Source organism: Cottoperca gobio, chromosome 23, assembly GCF_900634415.1.
Source record: "Cottoperca gobio chromosome 23, fCotGob3.1, whole genome shotgun sequence".
Taxonomy (NCBI): Eukaryota; Metazoa; Chordata; class Actinopteri; order Perciformes; family Bovichtidae; genus Cottoperca; species Cottoperca gobio.
Window position 1 is genome coordinate 4532765 of NC_041377.1, and position 24455 is coordinate 4557219.

A 24455-nucleotide genomic window follows, 5' to 3' on the forward strand; every position below is an offset into this window, starting at 1 on the left:
ATGCAATATGTCATGTACCGCTTTGTTGTGATGGGACAAACGAAGAATGTGAAAAAAGAAAGATGAACACGATGAATAAAACAGCAAAGAATCTGATTTGTTTTTCTCTCTCTCGTGATTTTTCATTTAAAAACAGCTATTTTAATAAATTAGAATTCATTTAATTTCAAGCCTCAGCATAAAATAGAGCTACATTAACATACTACGCCAGACATATACAGAGAAGTTAAGCTAACAAGTACATTTATGAGGAAGGTTGTAATTATAATACAGAATATGTTTCTATTTTAAATCTCACAGACATCACTACTGTGATTTGGCAGCACAGCATTTTATACAGGGAATGGGAGCACCTTTTTTTATTAAGACGCACGCTTCCTCTGAGCCTCATTATTTAAACTTGACAGTAGCTTTCATGTTCACATCGGCAAGACAGTCCTTCACGCATTTCTGGGCAAAAATGAACCGCTTGTTAAAAGACTCTATGATAAAGTCCAAGAAGGATTTCATTTCTGTCTTATAACTCTGCGAAAAGTGATCTAAAACTCAAATTGAGTGCTCACTTCACTTGCAGCAGGCTTTCTTCTTTATGGGCTGAGCACTCAGAACGACCGTGGCGTCTCTCACCCTGTCCTCCTGCTCCATTAGCACTCTTGAGTAAAGACAGAGACACGCCGTGTTACCACACAGATCACTTTCCTGACACAAAGTTGGAAGAACAAAAAAAAAAAAGGCCATGTGTGTTCGCAGCCTTTGCTAATACCTGGCCAGGTGTGTCAGGGACTCTGTCACATTCTTGGCAGTGTAGGCACTGACCTCGAAGAACATCACCTTGTTTTCCTACCACGGGGATCGAAACAGAATTACGATTGCGTGCGAGCACGTTAACTAAAATCATTTAAGCTTCGAATTGAACTCACGAAAGCCAGTTGCTCGGCTTCTTTGAACGACACCTCCCTGTCTCCATGCATGTCCATTTTGTTTCCCAGAAGGAGGATGGGGATCCCTTCTTCTGCTGCTTCCTGAACAAGAGTATGATTTAGTATTTTCATAGGAAATAGACACAAATGATATAAACCTGTAAATACTGCTTAAGTATAAAAAGCTCAAATAAAATCCATGTTTCATGAATGAACCACTTTAAGCCTCCAACTCAATACATGAAGAAAACACGGGTTCCAGAGGACTTCCTGGGGTCAAAGGTCAGACCTGGACATTGGTGAGCCAGGGTTGCACGGCCTTGAAGCTATCCTCCACTGTGACGTCGTACATCACCACCACGCCGTCTGCCTTGCGGAAGAACTGCTTGGTTATGCTGCGGTACCTGCGGCAATGACAGTTCACCGTCACCACAAGCGACCTGCTGCACATAACTACTAGCATGTTATGTGCACCTTAACACCACTACTGTATTATTGTATCGAAAAGATATTTTCAAAAGTGACTTTTAATAGTTTAATAGTACACAGAAATGCACTTTAGTTGCTCGTAAATTTCAACTAATCTTTTAAATGATATTCTAATGGTTCACTATTATGTGTTACTTTGTAGTTTAAAACACACTAATGAACATTTTAAGTAGTATTGCTCATATTAACATACTTGTAGTACGCTAACACACTATTAGAGGAATAACACTCTTTAAAGTAGTACAGAGAAACACACTTAATATATTTTCCAAGCACATACAAGTAATAGTGATATTGTTATTATTATTAATAATAATAATAATAATTCATCATTTATTTTATTTAGTATATTTTAGTAATTTATTTTGAAGAGTGTTCTTTCTATGTCTTTTGACATACTGTCACTGTTATTTGTATCATTATTATTATTATTATTATTAATAGTATTAATATTAGTAATATTATTATTAATATTATTATTAATATTATTAGTAATATTAATATCATTATTCATAATATTCATATTATTACTAATATTATTATTAATATATTATTAATATTATTAATATGATTATTCATATTATTATTCATATTATTACTAATATTATATTCATTTTATTAATATTATGTTTAGGGGTGGGACGAATATACAGAAGCTAATATAAAGTTGTTTTATACTTCTCTTTTTCTTTATTTATTTAGAGTAACTACTGTAAGGGATCACTATTCAAAAAAAGAAAGAAGATTATAGAAACGATAAACTCACCTCTCTTGACCTGCCGTGTCCCAAAGCTGCATGGCTACCTGCATATTGTCCAGTGTGAGTGTCTTCACACTGTAGTCAATACCTGATCAAGACACGAAGATCAATAACATATCACCAGGATACATTCATTATTTCTTAGTGGAAGGTTTATCGTGACGATGATACAATATGTGGCTACACTCGTATTTAATTTAAACGTGATTCTATTCATCGTTTTGTTTTTGGAGAGAGGAACAAAGACAGAAACGGCCACTAGGGGGTCTGGCGAGTCATGATACTGACTGTGCCTCACTCCAGAGGAGAAGGGGGGCAAAGTGGAGATAACTCTGCTCCAGTGAGGATTGGGAAAGATGAAAGCAAGGAGAAAAATTCAGAAAAAAAACAGACATAATCTGCAGTACAATGTGTGCCAGGGCTCTCAGACAGGCAGTGTGACTTCTCAAGCCCTTTCATGTGATGCTAAGTCACCCTCTGAACTTCTGTGTTAGCATCACACAAACACGCCATTCCAGTGAGTTCAAAACAGCCTGTGACACACGCAACACAATATTATTACAATGTTTCTCTTCTCACCCACAGTAGCAGTTGTGGAGGGGTGGAAACGGCCCTCGCAGAAGGAGCGCAGCAGGGATGTCTTGCCTACACTCGAGTTTCCAACCAGGACGACTTTAAAGAGACGGTCCGGGGCGAACAGCGCTCCTTCGTGTGTCTTCTGGAGCGGATAGAAACTCAGTTAGAGAGAGAGGGACAGACATTAATGTGGCAGTGCTGGACTGTAACTAAGTACATTCACTCAAGGACTGTATTTAAGTCCACATTTGAGGTACTTTCAGATGTTTCAGAGGAATGTGTTGCGATTAAAACATATTTGAAGTTGTGTACACACTTGCTGCGTCTCCTTCCCGACGGGCTGTCCTCTTAGAGACGTCGGCGTCTTTTTCGCGCGGGTGAAGCGGGGCTTCCCTGCCGCCGAAGGAGCTTCTGCCGCCGCAGGGACGTGGTTAGAGGTGCGGCTGGCGGAGCGGTCTACCGCCATGACAACACTTGTTTCAGTGTCACTCTGAGCTTCCTCTTCTTCCTCATCGTCGTCCTCCTCCTCACTGAGCTGGTGCAGTAACAGTTGAGGCCCTCCGAGGAGCAGGTGGGGCAGGTGGTCCTCCTCGATGGAGATGACGCGACGGAGGGGCCACCCGTCCGGAGGGGCGTCCAACACCTCCTCTTCCACCCCTGTCTTCTTCTTCATTTCCACTCTCTTCGCTCTTTCTCTGTCTTTCCCCGCCACTCGCTTAGCGGCGGCCATCTTGCCCGGGGACCTTTTGGCCTTTGCTTTCACGTCGTGCACTTTGGGTGGAGCGGGGTTGGCGTAACCGTTGGCTAAGCCGGAGTTTTTCCTTGCAGCAGGGCGCTGTTGGCACGCAGGGGGCCTTAGCAGTGGAGGCGGGGGTGGTGGTGTCGTCCTCACTACAGGAGGAGGAAGCAACAAAGACGATATGAAGGTGCTCTATAGGCAGGGCCTCCAGAGACTGGTAGGACCCATCCACCAACAGTGGGGATCTTTAAAAAACGGGAGAAACAGAGGATGTACTCGGTCAATTCACTTGACAGGAGATGACAGCAGGGAGGCCGAAGCACTCAAAGAAAAGTTCATTCAGTTGATAGTTGTACGTGTATAGAATCAGATATCCTCTGTTTTTCCTCCTTTGATGATTTTCAAAGCACACTGAGGCGGAAATGTTTCTTTGTCACACAGGAAGCACACAATGATTTGTGTGAAAGAGTATTTGGAAGATAAATGAAAATCACCTTTTTGCCGGCTGGCTGGCGTCATCGAATATATTGGCGAGGCCCGCTCTCTGCTTCTGCTTGTTTCTGAGTGATGTTCGAGGCTTATTGAAACAAAGGGGGGGGGAGGGGGCTAGGGTTTGTGTTACAGAAGTATTTTATCAATCAGGTGATGCCATGATAAGACGCTGCAGATAAAATGTATACTCACTACGCCGCAGCATATGTCTCGCTCATCTTTCAAATGTTTGTTCATCTCTCTGGGAAAAGAGATGGAATGAAAACAATGCATTAAAAAGCTTTTCTCTTTTCTTTTTTTATAAACCTATAACTTGCTTTGCAACCAGATTTGTGAGTTTTGCCAGTTAGGAGTGTAAAATCCAACTACTACTGATTGTACCTGAGGAGGTCGAGCTGCTTCATGAGACTTTGCTTCTCTCTCTGCAGCCCCTCAGTTACTCTGTACATCTCCCTGACACAAGACAGAATGACAAAGATGCAACACTATAAAAATGTAACGTAAAAAAGTGATTTGAAAACTGGATAAAGGTCAGTTTAGGACAGCTTCTGGCAGACACCCCCAAAGCCGACTGCATGCGCAGACGGGATACGACGCCATTGCAGACGACGTATCTAAACATAGGCCTCGTCGGATTTTTTTTTACAAATCTTACATATTTGACCTTTTAAATGATTGTTACAAACAAACACGTGTAATGGGTGTGTATACCCACATCTCCTTCTCCTGGTGCAGCCGGGCGGCCTCGTCCTGCAGCATGGTCAGCTGTTCCTGGGCCATCCCCAGGTCCTGGCTGGTGCTCTCCAGCGTTCGGGACAGCTCGTCGTTGGTCATCTTCAGCTTGACGTTCTCCACGTGGCTCTCCTGCTTCTCACTGTTCAGCTCGTGGCACTGGACTTCTAACTGGAGAGAGAGAGGGGGGGGGGGGGGGGTGGGGGGGCGGGATATGCACAGGAATGAAAAGCACTAATGCTGGCTGAGTGTATGTACAGTGGAGAGGGAACTGCATGGCTGCCGTTTAAATCCCTCCCTACAACACAAAGGAGAAATACCATCTACACACTCTACCATAACCACACACACACACACACACACTGACTTAGGCTTTTATTTTGGAAAAACATTCATTTATAAAGAAAAGGGAAAATGACTTTTCATAATATACATTACATATTTTTCTTTTCTATAGAGATGGATCTATCTTTTCATGTTTTTAACATTTTAGAGTATTACATATTTGGCAAATGTTTCAACATTTTGTTTTATTTTAAGTGCAAGAATAGGATCTTATTTTTTTTCCAAAGGAATGTTTAAGATTTCTGTGTGAAGGGATTTTGTTGTAATTTAATATTTAAATCATGAGACGTGTTTGCAAACATGCACTCACCCGTTTCTGCTTCTGGAAAAGATGATCCAGCTCTTTCTCCTTAGAAAACAGCTGGTGCTCCAGGTCATGGCTGCGTAACTGAAGACGCTCAGAGTCCTGCACGGCCAGAAGAAGAAAAGGTCACATGGTTAAGATCCGCTCCCGACTTAAACACTTCTGCACGGTGAAGAAAACATAAACAAATTATTTTGTTGCCACCAGAGGTGTTTGCTTTCGGTTGTGATGGTACCTTTACTTCCAGCCTGTCTTTCTCGTTTTTGATCTGCGCCTCCATCTCTTCGTACAAATACCGGATCTCGCTGTCGTGCGTTGCAGACTTCCTGCACACGAGGGGACGGCGGAGACATTACAGTTATAACGGTAAAACTGATAAAAGACACGCAGTGTGACATAATACAACATCGGGGGAACAGAACGCCATTGTTGTCTCAGTGCAGCTTAAGGCTGGATCTGTAATTACGTGCAAATACTTGAACACACACACACACACACACACACACACACACACACACACACACACACACACACACACACACACACACACCTGCAGTCACACAACGTAGCTTCATTTTCAAAAGGATACAGAGTGGTATTTACTTTCCCTCTGACAATTCCTAAGACCCAAACAGCCAATTAGTAAAGTCAAGAGGAACAACACAGTACCACGGGAAAACTAATGCGTGCTTTACAAACAAGCCCAAATCACTGTGTCATTATAGTTACACTGACACCTGCAATTTGTATATATTGTAGGATATTTCCTGTTTAAACTAAAAAAAGCCCGACTGCTTTTCATCTCCCCTAAGGCCCCAGTGTTCATGGAATTTCCACAACAGCAGAAGGTGGTCCGACTTCAGATTAGTGGTCATTTGACACAGATAAAGGGGTTGTACTTTTGAGAATTAAAGGTAAATCCATGCAAACACTTATAGGCTGCGGGCCCAGTGTGGGGTAGTGGTATACACACACACACACACACACACACACACGGTTATGTCACACATTCTTTACACGACTAATGACATGTTACATAAAGTACAATACTTAAACACTTTAAGTGTGGGAAACAATTGAGAAATGTGTCTCTTTTTTTTAATCCTGATTTGTTTCAGTCCCACTTTGCAAGAAAAAGTGTAAAAGTCCAAATTTGAATTCTCTCTCTTTTTTTTTTTTTTTTTTAGACACAAGTGCCTGTGTGTACTACCTCTGGAGGGCGCTCTCCATCTCCTTCTTCTCCTGGTGGGCGTCTTTGATCTGGTGGGTGACCCTGGCCAGGAACTCCTCAAAATTGGACAGAAGGTGAGGCTCGTCCCGTCTGAGCCGAGCCCAAAGACTGCGCACCTCGCCTGGACTGGAGAGACGGGACAGCCGAAGACACAGAAAGGGTTTCTTGTGTCAAGTATGAATTATGGCAGGTTTTCATTTGCCAAACACACCAAAGCATAATGTGGACATATGGATTTGCAGAGATTGCACTCACTCCTCAAACACATTACTGGCTCCCAGGCTTTCCAGCAGCATACAGAAGTGCCCCTCCTCCTCGTCCTCAACTCCCGACAGCTTGGCTTCCCATTGGCTCTGATAAAAGGCTTCCTTGGCCCTGAAGACGGGGCCGGGGGCCGGATTTTGTTCATCAGCCACGGAGATCCTCCGGCCATGCAGGAACTGACCTGAGGTAAACATATAGCCAATTGTCCTCTTTCCCGTTTAGCCCTACAGCGTTTCAAGCGTTCAAACACACTAATAGAATAACATGCGTATTATTCTCCATGAAAGAGATTATCTCAGAGTTCCTTTCTACTTGATTGTCATTTCAACTTTAGATCAAGGTAAGCTGTGTACAGTGAAGGCCTCTGCCGGGCAGGAGACCTACTGAATCCGGAGGAGAATGCCTCCAGCGTGAGGTAACCCGTGTGGTCTGTATCCAGAGAGTCAAACACGTCCTCCAGCTCCTCCGCAGACAGAGGCAGCTGTCTGTGGAGCCTCTGCCGGGAAAACATAAACACACGGGACATTTAAAATGCTGTCGCACTGAGCTGAACTCAACAGGAATTAGTGGGGGCGATGTACGCGGCTAGGAGTAAGATCTATAAATCTATTATTTAAATCAAAACATGTCACCTACAGCTTTTTAGATTTAAATCTGCCATATGAGGCTCTGTGTTGTAATAGCTCAAGCACACCTATGAGCACTGGCACAGAGTGGCTGTTTTATGTGTCACTGAAGAGAGCTTTTCTTAGAAACCCTGAATACAAACAAAAGGCGTGATGCGTTCAAGGGCCTCCGTCCTAATTACCTGACAACACAGCTCAGACATTGTTAGCACTCTTTAGAAGAGGCTTGTGTGTATTGTTCCCGTTTGTATTGTGTGTGAGAGAGAGAGTGAGATGAACCTATACTCATAAACATTTCCATCAATGGAGCTACTCTGCCGCTTCACAGGCAGTTCGAGTGCGAGTGGGCGAAGAGCTCCTTTAACAACGGTGATATAACGTGAACCTCAGAATCACCGTCATTACAGTCGCTGCGTGTCCCCTCGACCTATTGTTCTCAGCGGAGGCTTAATGCAGTCGCAGAGCAGCGGTGCATATTCACAGAAAGAATGCGAGACTTTGAAGAATGAGTGTGACGGGTGCGTTTGTGCTTTAAAAAAGGAAATGTGGATTCACGAAGAGCAGACATAATTAGTCCGTTACTTAATTAGTTGATTGCTTAAAACATTTTTGATCATTTATTAGGAAAAATGCCGAAATGTGATGCTCCCAGCCTCTAAAAAAATTAATTGTTTCTATATTTTGTGGTCTCTTCTGATAGGGACTCGAATCTCTTTGGGTTTGGAGCTGTTGTTGGGACAATAAAAACATTTTCAAGATATAACATTGAGCTTTTCACACATTTGTGACCCTTTAAAAGACAAATTAATTAATCAATCAATCAATAAAGTGTTCAGCAGATTATCTTTAAGAAAATAATCCTAAATTTCAGCTCTAAAATCATGCAATCAATCTCTCCTGATAAACTGGACGGTTTAGATTTCTAAGTGTGTGTGATAGAGCTGCAACGATTGGTCGACTAATGGTGACGGGACAGAAAAAAAACTGTTTTGATTTTTCATGCACAAATGTCAGAAGATGCAGTTTTAAGCCTCTCAAATGTGAACATTTCCCACGACGTCTTATAGAACAATCGATTAATCTAGAGAATAATTGTTTGTTGCAGCCCTAATGTGAAGACGTAATTAACCTCACACACACACACACACACACAGCTTCTCTAACCCTCATATCGGTTCGGCTAATGAAGCCTTTGCCCTCCACATCGCAGGTCTGGAAGAACTCCTTGGTCTTGTCCAGAAGGGCGATTCGACCGCAGTCCGAGCGCCTCCTCCCCGGACTCAGTCCAAAGCCGTTAACCTTGCCTTCCTCCTCCATGTCTGGGACTCTTTAAGGAGCAGCAGGATGTGGAAGCAGCATGTGTTTCACTTGCAAGTCAGGTGTGGAATCAGACATGAGGCCTCCTCACTGGCCCTGCATCCGATGCTGTGGGGCTCGTACAGTCGCCATTACGACACAGGAAGTGGCACCAGACGATGAGATCACTGATAACTTAGCGGTTTATGAATATACTCAAAACTGCTTGCCGGCTCCTGTGAGACAGAGAGAAATAGTACAAATACAGCAGTCAACCTTAAAAAGGTGACACTTTAGATAAACTAGTGTCTGATCAGAACAGTATTCACTACTTCCCCTTTTCTCATAAGCCAGGAACAAGCACCTCACTAAAGGTATGTAAACACAGTGTAAAGGATTATCTTAATACCCCGGCATACAGAACACATGACAGCGTAATGCCTGCAAGACTCGTTACCAAGAGGCAGAGCTGCAGTTAGAGCTGTAATGTTTCTTCTTCTGTTGCCACATCTTTACGACTCAACTGTCTTGTCTGCACCGTTTAGCGCCTGTGGGCCGAGAGGCAGATACGTGATTATGAACTAACTAACTCATGTGAGCATACAAAACGTAATGTTTAAGTTCTGTAAATTAGACATTAAATACGTTACATATCCTTAAAACACAAACACACTCCCTTTATGCACAGGCCTCAAGTGTGTTACCCTCTGCTGTACAACAAACACTCTTCTAAATATGAAGTATGAAGGATAAGAAAAGCTCTGCTCCCAACTTCCGACTTTAAGCAGATACGCAGCTTTAACACACTTTGCAGTGACGTACAAATGGCGTCTTTGAATAAACCAGAAGCAGAAGAAGTCTTACCTTTCTAACACCTGATGAGCACGAGAAAAAGGAAGTTTGGTTTTTCCCTTCTCGGTATCAGCAGAGCAGTGGCCGCGCTCTGTGTTTAGGAAGTCTTGCCTCACAGATGAATGTTAGAGAAGTCATTCTGCAACCATGTGATGTCATGAGGAAGCGGCCGGAGGCTTTTCAGCCTGCGTCCCACAATGAGAGAGAAAGAGAGGGGGGAAAACCTCTTTAAGCGGGCTACATGCATGCACCATGTTTGCACCGCCTGTAACTATGACGACAGCGGACTCAAGCCCACATGCATCTTTAAGTTTAATGTTATTTACAGAGTTTATATTACTACAGTAAAAGGGGCTGCTTGCAGCATGGCATTACCAACGTTGAATCAGAATATTACACATTTTAAAAGGGTTAACAAACTATTGCTAAATATTATTTTTCATGTCATTAGTAATAAGCTATAACTGGAATGTATTGGCCATTAGAAATGACCAGCCCTTTACGTGAAACTAAACACATTTATTGATTAAAAATATCTTACATAAGCACGTTTTCCCATCTTTTCAGGTGGTACGATGCCATCTTGTGGTCTGATATTAAAATGATCGACAGAATTTGTTTTTCCAGGTGCAAAAATACTGAACAAAAGAACACACAATGCAGAAGTAAAGATGCAGACTGGTTTGAGATAACCACTCTCTGTATAGCGCACCGCAAAAGCACAATCCTGATTGTCCTCAGGTAATCTTTCAAAACAAGTCAAACACAGGCGGGGCCCAGTCCTTTCTCATCAACTCTCCAGCATCAGCTCTGACTTGGGGAGTCATTTCCCAGATCCTTGGATCTTTTGAAGCAAATAGTCCATCTGGAGGTTCAGATTGGGTTGTCCTTTCCTGGTCTTTTTGCTCAGCATCTGAAACGTCTCCTCCTTTTTCAGTTTGTACTTCTGAATGGCTTCGTCTCTCTGCTGCTTGCTGCTCAGGTACTCCTGTGATTACACGAGAAAAGAAAATTTAATTTGTGAACTTTTTTAGTTTGTGAGTAATTGTTAACAATAAAGAGAAACACTTCACCTCTTTCTTCCTTTTACGCTTCTGTGCGAATGTCTCAAATTCCTCGTTTGACTTCTGGTAGGACGTCTTCTTCTGTATTTTTTTCTTCATGCGGTTGCTCATTGGAAGACTGGAAGACAACATTATAAAAAAGGCAGTATTACTCTTATGTTTGTCAATCTGCAATAAAACAAGTAATGAAACTAAACTCCAATTTAGGCTTTTTCATGTTTCCACTTATCGTGATTATGTTCAACCCAGGTTGCACAACTCTTCTCCCATGTGCATCACCTTAATCACAGTTTGGGGAAGTTATTTAACTACTTTAATTCACTCAAAATCTCACAAATTCAGGTTAAACTGCTCATCTCATGTGAGAATGATGTTTTAGAGCAGCGAGTCCAGATGTTTTCTCACCTGTCTTTCTCTGAGGCCGCTGTTGGTTCAGGGTTCCCAGTGCCAGAATCTGTCTGCTCAGATCCACCAGTAACTTCTGAATCTGGATCAGCAGCTTCAGCTTCAGCTTCAGCATCATCATCATCATCATTTTCAGCCGTCTCTTCTCCCTTATCCTGCGCTTTCATTCTCAGCATACTCCTGTTAACTCTATTGGTCCAGGCCTCGTTCTTCAGTTTCACTGCCTCGGCCATGTATAGATGCTTGAGGTGTTCTGGGTATTCCTCCTTGTAAAACACTTTGGGCACAGGTTTGTTCTTCTTTTTCTCCTCCTTCCGCAGCAGCTTGTTGTACTCATGTTTGACTCTTTCCTTTCTTTTTAAAGCAAACCCCTGACCTGGAGACAGAAGACAAATGCATACCATGAAACAGTAATTTGAAATTTAAATAAAGGGTTGCTTGGTGGACCTTTATATGCCGAATTTATTAGAAAACAGAGATATTTTGAAAAATACATTAAAAAAAGATTTAAACTAGGATCAACTAGTTTTTAACGTAGAAATGCCATTTTAAATTGAGTAGTTTTTTAGTTGAGTTTGGTCATACGCCTATCCAGAAAGACAGTTGCGTATGTGTGCAGATGTCTGTGCCTCACTGTTGACTGTCGGTCTGCAGCTGAGTGAATAATCAAACTCAATTATCTACTTAACTACTACTGTTCCTTACTACTTTTACAGAGTAGCTGTGAGTTGTGTTTTAGCAAAAACGTACCTTCCTTAACACTGCCTTCGTATACTTTGTGCTCGGGGACCCATTTCCTCTTCTTCTTGACACCATGTGCGTTATTTTGTGATTTCTTCCAGTTACCATCTTTCGCGGTAAACTTCTTATTCTTAATTTTTTGATCTGTCGGTGTCCATTTTTAGTTCAATCTTGCCAGGAAAAGTGAAATGTTTACAACACTCATGCGGGATTGCTGCATGCCATTTCCTTACAGACGCGATGTGATGACGCGTTCAAGGGAGACATGAAAAATTGATCGCGGAGCATCGAATTATGATGAATAAATATTTTATTTGCAGAGGCAATTTATTTAATACGAGGACATTTATAAATGTGTACCATGGTAGACAACCATATACACGAACAAGTTTCTTAACAGGAAAAACTACAAAGAATTACATCACATTGTATTGTCAAATCATCGAAGATCATTTTCGACTGCTTATGCCTATGTGTGCATCAACAGTGGACGACTTCTTACACGATTCACTCGGGCCATCTTTTGAACGCTTTTTAATATGTTATCCTCCTCATACAGCCTCACAGAAATACAACGTCGAATAGATGAAGTCAAGCAGTTTCTCTCTGTAACTCTGAGCATCGCTAATGCTCACACTGTGGAGTTTTACACTCACGACGCATGGAATCGGTTCGTGGCTATGCCACCTCAGGAGGTCCTGTCAACCATTAGCCCATGTAATGACGTTAGTGACCAGCAGAGGGAGCCAGAACACAAAGCAAAAGGTAAATACTTTTCTTTAATAGCCTTTAAAAATATGAAAGTGTGTAGAATATTATTGTGGGTATAATTAAGGTCTGTGGCTTATCCATCTTCCTGTTGAATTTGTATAATGTGTATTTAGACAATACATGTATGTGTGTCTTTTGGGTGAACTCACCATATTTAAGTGATTTAATTCCTTGCACTAAAATATGCTCAATTTGAATGACTGTGTAAAGTTTAAATAAAAATGACTATTTTGTGCAACATTATTTCTGTGTCTCTCTTCCTAAACAGAGCAATCCAGCACCACATTCGGGTTTTGCAATGATACAAACCGGCTGGTTGATGCTTGTGAACTGTTGCGGGCGGCCAAGGCTCATTCTCTCTCTGGCCTTGGAGTCTGTATGAGCAGGGATGAGCTACTGCAGGCCCTCAGAGAGAACAGAGCTGAGCGTGGAGGTCCAGCAGCAGCGACAGGTAGGGAAAAATGGACCGTCTGAACACATCGTTTCATGTCAACGATTGTCCAAGGATGTCCCGTTTCTATGGAATTGATTTGGGGTACAATGTGGGCAAATGTGAAAAAAAACTTTTGTTCTGTCTAACTCAGGTGTTGAGCTGGAGACAGATGAATTTATGAATTCTAAGAAATCTCATGAGGTCCAGTCCATGTCTGAGGTGGTGGCCTGTCTGGCCCAGCGCTGTGGAGTCAAACAGGTCGGGTAACATTTTAAAAGTTGAAATGAATACCTTAAAGGCCCGGTTTACGAGAGACTTGAACCCTAAACAGAAGTCATTTTATCTTAGTACCCTGATTTTGGGTCTGATTTTTCCTTCCATCTTTTCTCTCCCACCCAGGTGATAGATGTAGGCTCTGGGAAAGGCTACCTGAGCTCCTTCCTGTGTCTGCAGTACGGCCTCCGGGTCTATGGCATCGACTCCTCTAGCACCAACACCCACGGAGCCCAGGAGAGGAACAGGAAGCTAAAGAAGTTTTCCAGGGCGTACCAGAAACGCAACAGGGCAGTGAGGGCACAAGCAAAGGCCACACATTCACCTCAGGAGGAGTTAGTAGAAATAAAGCCTGAAATGGATGGAGACGATGTTTTACATGGCGATGGGGCAGGGATTGTGTCACAGGAGGAGGAGAAGGTGTTAATCGGCTTATCAGATGTCAACCCTGCAGTGGAAAGGCATTCCGAGCCAAACCCAGAAACAGAGGAGCTCTTCCTCAGTGCCCTATCAGTGGACGTGATACAGCCTACATCCCCCAGAGTTCCCCCCGGCCGGCTTACTGCTGAGGAGAGAGAGAGGAGGAAGAGGGAGAACCTGGAAAGGAAAGCTCAGAGCAGAACCGCCAGCGCTAGCGTCGGGTTTTCCCCGCTCACTTCTTACGTTACTGCAGAAACGGAGCTGCGAGAGCTCATCAACGAGCTGGAGGTGAGCAAATCCAAAGCAAAGGAAAAAAAAATTCAAAATAGATTTAGTGCTTGTGCAGATAGCTGCACAGTATAGTAGCACATTCCCACAGCCGCTCATGAAATTACTAGTCTGCCACAGCAGCTGGAGTTTGCATTTCTGGAGCAAGTGTGGGACGTTATCGCGGTGCCAAATCTGCAGCGCGTCATCATCAATAAACTTAACCATCGATCACCACCCCTGCCCTCCCCTCTTATTCTCCTTCTTCTGGTCTCTCCTTTCTCTGCGTGCTTTCCTCGAATTCCAGGACGCGGTCATGGTCGGCCTGCACACGTGTGGCGACTTGGCTCCCAGCACCCTGAGGATGTTTGTGGCTAAACCAGAGCTCGTCGCAGTCTGCAGCGTGGGCTGCTGCTATCACCTGCTGTCTGAGGAGTTCGACCCTGCCGGACAGGGTAATCTTTCACTCACACACACACACACACACACACACTTAGATACAGATCACAGACAGGGACAGATTAGTGTGTTTGTCTCTGTGTGTGTTATAAAGCTGTGGCAGCACACTCCACCCGTTTTTAGAGAACATATGGTTTCCGTTCTACACATATATTCTCTCTCTCTTTTTTCTCTCTCTCTCTCTCTCTCGCACGTCCCATAACCCCCCACTGACACCTGCAGCGTTCACTTCATTACTCCAATCCACTCTGAAATGAAATATCATCTTCCCACATGAAGCCACATACACACTTATAGTCATATCTTATGGTAAACAAGTCAAATGTTCCACAGAGAGTCTTGAGACTCAGCCAAGTTACTCTTCTGGAGATTGAGTTGAGCTCAGAAAAATTGCTGTTTGAGCCATTAGAGTGGATTCGTGGATTTAGGATGGCTGTTTTTTTTTTACCTTTGATTCTGCAGCAAGCATGCTGTATAATCTTGGTTTAGTAGGACTTTGCTGTTATTAGGTAGCTTCCACACTGAGGAGGTTAATAAAGATGCACAACAATAGACTGATATCATCTTTGCTTAATGCTCCTTCACTGCGAAGTTTACAAGGTATGAAATCGTCATGCTGTGACTGTAGCCCCTGCGTATCTATGATAAAGAGCCCTCGCTACAGTGGATACACTGTCGCGTCATCTCTTGTTAACAGCGTGACCTTCGACCCTCGCGTCATCGGGGTCCGTCGTAGCTTCAGCCAAGAACGAGCGGAAAATTATATCACGACAGCTGATTGAAAACACTCTTTCCATGCTTGTTTCTCGAATTACGGTTGGATCTTTTAAAGACGTGAACAAAGGCCTTCACACACACACACACACACACACACACACACTTTCTCTCCCCTTACAGTGCAGTCTGGGATGCGGGCCAGCTCCTGTAGTGGCCTACCTCACCCTGAAAAAGAGCTAAAGAGCTGAAAAGCTTCATTATAGAAAGCTACAGTTATGTGATCTGCATCATCCATGTTTAACAACTTATGTGGACTCAGGAGTCCAATCTCACGCTGTTTACTGCCACAAGATGAGTACATTCAGGCGTCTACGGTCTGGAGGCAGCGTGTCTCTTCACAAAATATTTGGAAGTGTACGATCACACGCATCAGAAATATTTGTGTTTCTGAATGGAATTGCGTGCACGTGGCCACTTCAGATGTGAACTCTGTGGCCAACACGAGGCTAGCTTCTATAAACAGCTCTGAGAACGTGCTGTAATCTACCCGTCCGTAGGAGGAAAGGCTTGTCCACTTCAATTGCCTCCGAGGGCCAGTGTCAGCAAGCCATGTGCTGTTGCAGAAGTGAGGCTAGCCTGATTGCTAACATGTTAGCGTGTCCCGAGCAGTTTGCGAGCAGTTTGCGAGAGCCCGGCTGGCCGCAGCTGCACATGTTATTACTGCTTCTTTTGATGGAGTCCCTCTGGATTCACTGCACCTTGGCCTCATTCACTGACTCTTTTAGAAATGACATGAAAAGGATGGCTGGCTGTCAAGAAGTCACACTCAGTACCCTCCCACAGGGAGAGAGAGAGAGAGTGAGTGTGAGTGTGAGTGTGAGTGTGAGTGTGAGTGTGAGTGTGAGTGTGAGTGTGTGTGTGTGTGTGTGTGTGTGTGTGTGTGTGTGTGTTGCTTATTGTTCCTCACAACAGCTCTCAGGTCACCAAGAGTTTTATCTTAAAGCCTCTATTCACACACTTGCATTAAAGTAGTAGTTTGACATTTTGGGAAGTTCTTTCTGCGCGTTAGCGTAGAAGGTTGATACCACTCTTATGTTTGTATTGTACATACGAAGCTATAGCAAAGAGACAGTTAGCGTAGCTTAGCGCAAAGAATGGCAACGGGGGGAAATAGCTAGCCTAGCGCTGTCCATTGGAAACACACCGCTAAAGCTCACTAATTAACACGTTTATGTCTTGTATGTTTTAAACTGAACAACAAATAAGAGGAAGTATTATTACTAAGCTAGCTAGAAAGTATCTGCACATGTGCAATGAATAGTCTGGCACACAATCTTCCACAAATTGTTGTTTAGTCATTTAGGTTTTTTAACTGACAAGCTTTTAACGTGCTGCTTGTGATCTTTATATTTTTACTGATCCACGCTAGCTGTTTCCCCGTTTCCATTCTTTGTGCTAAGCTAACCGTTCACGGACAAATATGATACTCAAACAGCTAGTAAATTACTTGAATAGTCATTCAAGTCCAGTTAAGATGATTTTAGACAGTTGCAATGAGAAGAAGAGGATTGAAGTCTTTCTAAATGAAAGTGTTTCCTACTCCTGCTCACTTGAAGCCTCCCTGGCTAATATTTAAAATTCATACCCACTGATTGCTGTTGTTTGAAAAGCTCACATTAATCAGCCAAACGGATCCATCAGTTTACAGTCTATTATCTCTGTGTGTTCCCTCGCAGAGTGTTTGCACAGTGTGTGTGGCTTCCCTCTGAGTCAGCACCTCCGCGACGGGTCCTGGCTCTGCGGCAGAAACGCCAGGATGTCGGCGTGTTTGGTGAGTTTTGACGACGGCACATAAACTGTTGACAGCAGCATCTTTCCTACATAAACATCTTCAGACCGTAAACAGTCCTTTTATGTACAGTAGGTTATAAGCAGGGCATGTGGATCAAGTGTTGTTTTTAATTTAGTTTAAGTGTTTTTTAACTTTACAGCTCAGTTTTCCCTAGAAATATTTTGTTTTAACGCTTTATCATTTTTCAAAAAAACAGGCACTCGAGAGAGTCTCACGCGGCCAAGGGGTGAGTCAAACATTCGTACTAATTTAATATATAAATTAATAGCCATCATCGCACAAGAATGGGACTTAAATGTCTTTCCTCAACTTACTTCACAACCATCAAAACAAATCTATGAAATGATTTAAAACATCAAATATTGGTGTTCACAATCACTCACGACTGTGTTATCTTCATCGCAGATCTTCAATCCATCAGCACTTTAATTCTGCTATTGTTTTAAGTCTGTGATTGACTCCAGTGTATTTATTTGAAACGTGGAGCTCGGCGCTCCGGGCGAACAGCCTGATATCCGATACCACCAGCCATTCATATGGAATGTTTATAAATATTAATGCAATCACGGTAAGATTGATTTCTTGTTGGAACTGGAGTCTGAATCCAAAAACAGTCTTGATTGCTTGCTACTCTTACATCAGGCTTGGAAAGCGGCAGAAATATTCATCAACTGTTCGCACACGTGCTGGAAGAATCACAGCGGGAGAGAACGTTGAATTTTTTTATCTCTTCTCCGCAGATCCAGATGGAGTCTCTGTTTTACCGAGCGGTCCTTCATGTTATACTGAGGGATCACTACGGCTCCTTTAAAAGGTAACGTCCAGCCGTTTGCATCTGGCATCACTTTCATATGAGAAATAACAGCAAGTGTAAAGCCCTTAAATGTGTTCTGGGTGTTATTTCACAGTGTCCACATATTTTAGTCTAGTTTATTTTTGTTTATTTCAGGCTCAACTAACTCAAATACACATATAAAAAAAAAAAAAGAATAAAATGAAGTGACAGACCAAAGCAAATGTATTAATCACAGTAACACATGTGAGGTAGAGCTCCATATTTAAAGGATAGAAACATTTCTCTGAACCAGAAAGGAAACGTTTCTGGTTTATTCAAGTTCTAAACAAACTAAGACTTGCTAACACAATATATACTACATAGGTTTTGCATCATAGACTTTAGTGCTGAAACAAAGTGGTTTTGATTAAAAGAAAACTTTAGTTGCATACTTTAGGGTCTTTTTCTGCTCATATCGTACCTTGAAAAAGCAGAGGAGGCTGCAGTTTGACCTTGGTTCAGTCATGTTTTACTTTCCAAACATGAGTAACTGCTGGCTCTCAGACCAGCTGGTTTACACACTTACAATCTGAAGTTCTGGAGTCATTTGCTGTTGTTATTTTGCATCCATAATACGGAAAAATGAGGCATCGCGGTCCAGATCGTTGATCTTCGTTGAAGAAGTAAATACTGCAGATTTCAGTTCGCCTTCACCAAATGTGCTCAGTGCAGACACGATAAAGGATTCTAAAAGAGCATTGATCCCCTCCTGCTCTCTGACCTTCAGTTTAATGACTAGATCAGATCGGGATCGAACATCCATTACTTTTCTCTAAAAGCACCTATTGGTCACCGTTTAGTCTTTTAAAAGTGTTTAATAGTTTGATTCTGGTCGCTGGAGACAACGTGAGAGAAAAGGACTAAATGTTTATTTCACTGGGCACAAATGAGATGTTCAGGGACTGAGGAATGGTGCGTTTGTGTGTGTGTTTGTTTGCTCTGCAGTGAAAAGCGAGTTGGGAATGTCTACTCCAAGGCTAAATCCTTCGTGGACTACGCTCGCCGAGCCCTACGCAGACTGGAACTGGATGAATTAAAGGTCAGGACCAGAATATTTCAGTCGACACCTTCCAGAAACAAACTGTGGAAACACAGCACTAAAGAAGATATGTTCATTATTTTGGCATGATTAAAGGGAAAATGTTTCCTCATTGGTGTTTATTCAGAAAATATTCAAACTAATGTCAGGTTTGGGAACTACAAAGGTGGTTTTGGATGTTGCCAGTGTTGAGGTCATCTGTTAGCCCTGGGTATCCATGGGAATAAGGACGTTGTATTTCTGTCTGCGCTCTTGTCACTCACAACTCCAAAAGAAATAACTCCTTTTGTTTTTTTTTTTTACTTCTCCTACTTTAACTCCTCTTCTCCTTCCATTTCCCCTTTTTATATTGCCTTATATTCTGACTCGCATGCACGATACTCTCTTTCTCATCAGCTGTCTGACAGTGACCTCCAGGATTACCACGACACATACAGACCGCGAATGGGCGAGATGCATGCCTTTAATATGGTAAGTCCTCCATAACATTTTAAGGGGACTGGTGAGCACGAGAAACATTTACATTCAATTGTGGTGTCATCCCAACGTAACAATTTTCTTTCATTATATTTGTGTAGTTGAAGGTGACTCTGGCTCCCTGTATTGAAGGTCTGATTCTCCTTGACCGCCTCTGCTACCTGAAAGAACAGGTAAACTAATTTCAGTCGGGACACTCTCATCAATCATTCATTGCAAAGATAATGTGAATTCATTTCGGAGGTGTGGCTCCGTTTCTACGATGGGGACCCCCTTTGGCAGAACCTGGAATACTCAGAAGTCAGAGTAAGAGTAAGTTAGGTGTATGTAGAAATAACAGATGATCATTTTAGTTATTATCATAAACCAGGAAACAAGCCCAGGTTTAAAAAAAGATTCTAAACTGACTTAACATTTCTGAATTTCTCTTTTTTGTAATCTTGTTTATTATATGTAAGGGGAGGGAACGTTTTCATTATGGGCTTCAACTAATGTTTATTTTCTCAATTAATATATCTCATAAAATGTCATCAAATGGTAAAAAGCCCAATATAGGCTCCAAGAGCCCATGCTAATGTAATTAAATTGTTAAGATAAAAGATAATCTCTTTTTTTTACAGAAGCCTAAAAAAAAAAAAAAATATTCACATTTCAAAAGCTGAAACCAGTAAACTTTTTAAAAAAGAATGATAATTAATTGTTTTTAATATATTTTCTGTAGTCTTATTTAGTAAAAAAATAGCCAAGCCATGATTGGATATAAATCAAAGAAATGTATCGTTTTATATACGTTTTGTAACTAAAAGAAATTTAAATTGAAACTGAAATTTAACAAACTAAACTGCAGTAACACTGAGTGCGGTCGCAGTGATTTCCAGCAGCAGCCACGGGACACACAGGGCTCAGTCTTTCTCCTTTTCCAGCCGGACTCATCTTTATAATTTGCTTGTAAAGCTCGTTGATTGGGATTTGAAGTTGCTTCCCAGATGATGAAAGCGAAGACGCCGAAATCTCAGCTGGGATCTGGAAACCTTTTTTTTTTTGACTCGGCTCACTGACAATAATACAGGTGTCAGATAAATTAAAGCCAGCTTGCAATTTAACGTCTCGTGCATCTGTGGCCAAACACAAGCATTCTAATCTTTAGATTCACTGTGATGAGATCTATACAAGCTGGAAGCTTTGAAGTTGTGATTACAATAGTGGCTGTATGTCAGATGGACTTCCTTAGTAGGGTCGTGTAATCAGACTATATAACACCAAGATCGCTGGTCAGCTTTGAGAGATCTCCCCCAAGGAGGAGCAGAGGAGGAAAAAGAGGAGGTGATGGATGTGTGTGAATATGATCCATGTGATGATAAGTGTGCTGAAGCATGTTCAGCCTTAAAGGATATAAACACACACTGATCAGGTTAAATTCTGAGCAAGAGCTGTTATTATTATCCAGAAACATACTGTAGATTAGTCTAGTTTCCATAGAGTCTTCAGGCCCCTGGTCAAGTGTTGATAGTCAAACAATGATGCACTTATTAAGCAATGTATACACTGTGACGTGATGTCTGCTGAAAGGTCAAAGCACCAAACAGTATATGATGACATAAAGATCATCCTGCGAGGGATCACACCAGCCGCAAATGTTAGCATGCTAACACGCTCGGACAACTCAGATTGTGAACATGGTAAACATTATAGGCTACCTGCTAAACATCACAATGTTAGCATTGTCATTTTAAATGTTTTAGTATGCTGAAGTTAGCATGCTAACATGCTACGACAACTAAGTTTGTGTGAACATGTTAAACAATATACCTGCTAAACATCACAATGTTAGCATGGTCATTTTAAATGTTTTAGTATGCTGAAGTTATTATGCTGAAGTTAGCATGCTAACACGCTACGACAACAAAGTGTGTGTGAACATGTTAAACAATATACCTGCTAAACATCACAATGTTAGCATGGTCATTTTAAATATTTTAGTATGCTGAAGTTAGTATGCTGAAGTTAGCATGCTAACACGCTACGACAACAAAGTGTGTGTGAACATGTTAAACAATATACCTGCTAAACATCACAATGTTAGCATTGTCATTTTAAATGTTTTAGTATGCTGAAGTTAGCATGCTAACACGCTACAACAACTAAGTTTGTGTGAACATGTTAAACAATATACCTGCTAAACATCACAATGTTAGCATTGTCATTTTGAGCATTTTAGTATAGGCTACTGATGCTACCATGCTAACATTTATGAACGAAACCCTTGGTATAAATAACACTCACGGCAGCCTTTGATTTGTAATTCCAAGTCTACCACTTGGTGAAAAGAGCTAAAGAAGTGTCAACAAACTGGTGCCAATACCACTGCAAAGCCTCCATCACTAGTAGCTAGATCTAACTACAGTTCAATATTAACACTAATTAAATTAAATCCGGCTAATTATCAAGTAGCTAAACACTCTTTGTGTCTGGTTGTACTTGAACTCAAATACATAACACAGCACAAGTAGCGTACAGGCTATTTAAATTGCGTGTCTGGAAGGCTAGCATGGAATAATGCCCCCACAAATATAGGGAGGTTTTCCCGCTCTTCCCATTCTGCAGACTTTGAACACAGCCTTTCAAAGCCGCTAGCAGAAGATTTAGTCTTTTTTTTATTCCGAAATGACCTATAACTAAACAGCTAGCCATCAAGGAAGACAAACGTGTTGTACACATGAACAGGAGTCCACCTGACACAATATTTGTACAGCTGTTTCTTCTCTGGGGATTCAATTGAGAAATCTTGTAAAGCGAGTACATCATACGGCAGAGGATGCCAGGGGGGTTCACAAAGCCAAACTGGGAGGAGATTCAAGATTTTTATGTCCATGTGTTTTTTAATCTATTGTGTCTTATTGTTTTTGTTGGGGGGTGTGTGTCTTTGTGTCCTGTAGGAGGATTTATCATTCTCTGCACTGGTGCAACTCTTTGATCCCCTGCTGTCACCGAGATGTTACGCAGTCGTTGGGCTGAAGACTTACGAAGACAGAATTTCATGTTGATGAACTTCTACATATGCACATGATTATAATACGCGGCTCGCGAGGCCATGATTGTACATGATTATATCAGCAATCACGCTCGAGTGATTTTGTTATGTATGTGTTCTCTCATGCTCGTTTTGATTATATGTATGATTTAATCTAAAATGTGTCATTTATTCATGCAGCGTCGATCTCTTTTAGCAACATCTTGTTCCGTTTTATATACTTTACTGTTTTTGATGAAAAATAAATCTGGAGTATTTTAAGTGTTTAGACCTCGACTGTGTGCTTCCTCATGAAAACACATGCTCAAAACACCTGGAAAAACTGTCAGTCCTGTTTGATTGGATTATATGCAGGATTACTCAGCCTTTTGTCTTTGTTTCGTGACTCTTGAGAAAACGCTTGTTTTTAAGGACCATTCAGGGAGCCAGGGGCATTGTGGGATTTAGGGAAGCTTGGATCCCCTCTTTTGACAGGTCTGGAAACCCCATTTCTAGGCTCCCAAACCAGAGGAAGTAGGGGAAAAGATAGACGGGGCAAGAGGCGCCCTTGACCCCGTTTTACTTCTGTTTTGCTTTGGGCTTGGTCATTTAATAAATCACGCTCTTCTTACATGTTTAATAACAAATGTTATAGTCTTGAGTACACACATGAATTATGTTAGTGGGAATCCCACTAAAGCTGATAGAAAGCACACACACAAGAGGTAAAGAGGAACAGCCAAATGATAAATAGTTGAAATAGATAACCCTAAAATAAAAGATACCCAAACATAATGGGTAAGTGGGTGAAAAAGTTAGCTAAAGGTTACGGAGAGATGGTTGAAATAGCTAGAAGAAATGCATAAATGGTTGTAAAAAGTAATGAATAAATGGATGAAATAGTTAGTTATTGCCACTCTGTAGCACAAATTGACCAAACCAACAAGGGGAATATGACACACTTCCCCACTGTGCACTATTGGTACAAAGCACTTCCTCCTGTCACATCTTCCACTGCTTCCATTGTCACTGTAACTGCAGCAGCCTGCACATCTGTCGGCCATCCATAGGTCTGTCAACGTTGCCGTGGTCAAACCGCGTCCCGGAGCTTTATCTTTATCTTGATAAAGACAGATGGTGAGGTTCTCTGCTGCGTCTGGATCATGTTTGGATCCGGCACCGTGTTTCACACTGACAGCCTTCTCTAGTGGCCAAACTGGACTGACACGAATGCAAGCAATTCAAGATGTGAACTGGGCTTGTTTTTGGAATGCAAATGTTGCTGGGTTTTGTTGTGGCAGAGTGAGTCACGTCCTGTCGACCCGTCCCGTCCTTGATGTTTGCACGCATGCCTACGCACATGTATGTATATATAAACACACCCTGGCATAGTCCTCTTTCATGTGCCCACAGGGAAGACAAGAAAGATGACAAGATAGAAGGCCTGCTTCCAATACACAATACAAACATGCAAACTTGTTGAAAACAAAATCAGCAAAAGCTATCAAGGCAATGCAGTAGGTCAACTGCAATTTCCTGACTTTGCACTTAAGGCAGGAAAATGGGTTGCAGGATGTGTTGAAGACTTGGAGACAGAAATAGTCGGCATGGGGAATCACGCAAGGCAATCCCATCTCAGATGACTTTTCATTACAAGATAGGAATGAGAGGAAGTAGAGGGGAAGTGCGGGGAGTGCTGTCAAACACTTCGGCCCTTCAGCTGTTTCTCACGGTGGTGTTTGGATAAGTTCCTGCTACCTTCCTTGATATGAAGAATCATCTCAGCGTTCCTCCAACTTCACGGACAGGAAAGGACCTACATTTGCAGTTTGTATACTTTTAAACATCATACAATCATGTCTACATACATAGTTGTCAGCTGGTGGATGTGATGTATTGAAAGAATGCCCTTTCTTCTAGCTCCTAATCAGTGCACTCGGAATAATGAATGGGGAACGTTTGGAAGGGAAGGGGCAGGCTGTATCGAGCATAAACACTTTAAAATGAGGAAAAGGAGTAACAGAAAGACATAGGTTCGGTGAAGCGATCATCGTGTTGTCCTGTTT

The 24455-nt window shown here is 42.0% G+C and overlaps 3 protein-coding genes across 3 annotated transcripts; 1 reads left to right on the plus strand and 2 right to left on the minus strand.

The window, feature by feature from the left end:
• Positions 1 to 75: 75 nt before the first annotated feature.
• cracr2ab (calcium release activated channel regulator 2Ab) lies at positions 76 to 10454 on the minus strand. The gene is given in 19 exon segments (XM_029461723.1): positions 76 to 652; positions 764 to 840; positions 921 to 1022; positions 1210 to 1324; positions 2176 to 2257; positions 2749 to 2887; positions 3062 to 3599; positions 3601 to 3636; positions 3979 to 4061; positions 4169 to 4217; positions 4358 to 4429; positions 4692 to 4879; positions 5364 to 5459; positions 5593 to 5683; positions 6568 to 6714; positions 6844 to 7033; positions 7237 to 7348; positions 8643 to 9010; positions 9639 to 10454. Coding segments are annotated over 18 exon segments (2358 nt in total). The 5' UTR covers positions 8796 to 9010; positions 9639 to 10454; the 3' UTR covers positions 76 to 564.
• ccdc59 (coiled-coil domain containing 59) lies at positions 10450 to 12212 on the minus strand. The gene is made up of 5 exons (XM_029462508.1): positions 12197 to 12212; positions 11846 to 11995; positions 11096 to 11471; positions 10700 to 10808; positions 10450 to 10614 (listed from the first exon to the last, which is right to left on the minus strand). The coding sequence occupies exons 1-5, from the start codon at positions 12210 to 12212 to the stop codon at positions 10450 to 10452; spliced, it is 816 nt and encodes a 271-aa protein (XP_029318368.1).
• Positions 12213 to 12375: 163 nt separating this feature from the next.
• Positions 12376 to 22665, plus strand: mettl25 (methyltransferase like 25). Its single transcript, XM_029461724.1, has 12 exons — positions 12376 to 12601; positions 12876 to 13058; positions 13192 to 13298; positions 13440 to 14021; positions 14308 to 14455; positions 16913 to 17007; positions 17225 to 17254; positions 17769 to 17842; positions 18809 to 18902; positions 19299 to 19373; positions 19481 to 19552; positions 22316 to 22665. Exons 1-12 carry the CDS (start codon positions 12376 to 12378, stop codon positions 22421 to 22423), a joined length of 1794 nt encoding a protein of 597 aa, XP_029317584.1. The 3' UTR covers positions 22424 to 22665.
• Positions 22666 to 24455: the final 1790 nt, after the last annotated feature.

Bases quoted from the DNA above. Each gene is read 5' to 3' on its own strand.
- ccdc59 (XM_029462508.1), bottom strand. The intron at 11,472-11,845 runs GTACGTTTTTGC...TTCTGTCTCCAG, and splicing joins CGAAGGCAGTGTTAAGGAAG to GTCAGGGGTTTGCTTTAAAA. The intron at 10,615-10,699 runs GTGAAGTGTTTC...GTGTAATCACAG, and splicing joins AGCGTAAAAGGAAGAAAGAG to GAGTACCTGAGCAGCAAGCA.
- mettl25 (XM_029461724.1), top strand. From the start codon at position 12,376: ATGTTATCCTCCTCATACAGCCTCACAGAAATACAACGTCGAATAGAT. The intron at 13,299-13,439 runs GTCGGGTAACAT...TCTCCCACCCAG, and splicing joins AGCGCTGTGGAGTCAAACAG to GTGATAGATGTAGGCTCTGG. The intron at 14,022-14,307 runs GTGAGCAAATCC...CTCGAATTCCAG, and splicing joins AGCTCATCAACGAGCTGGAG to GACGCGGTCATGGTCGGCCT.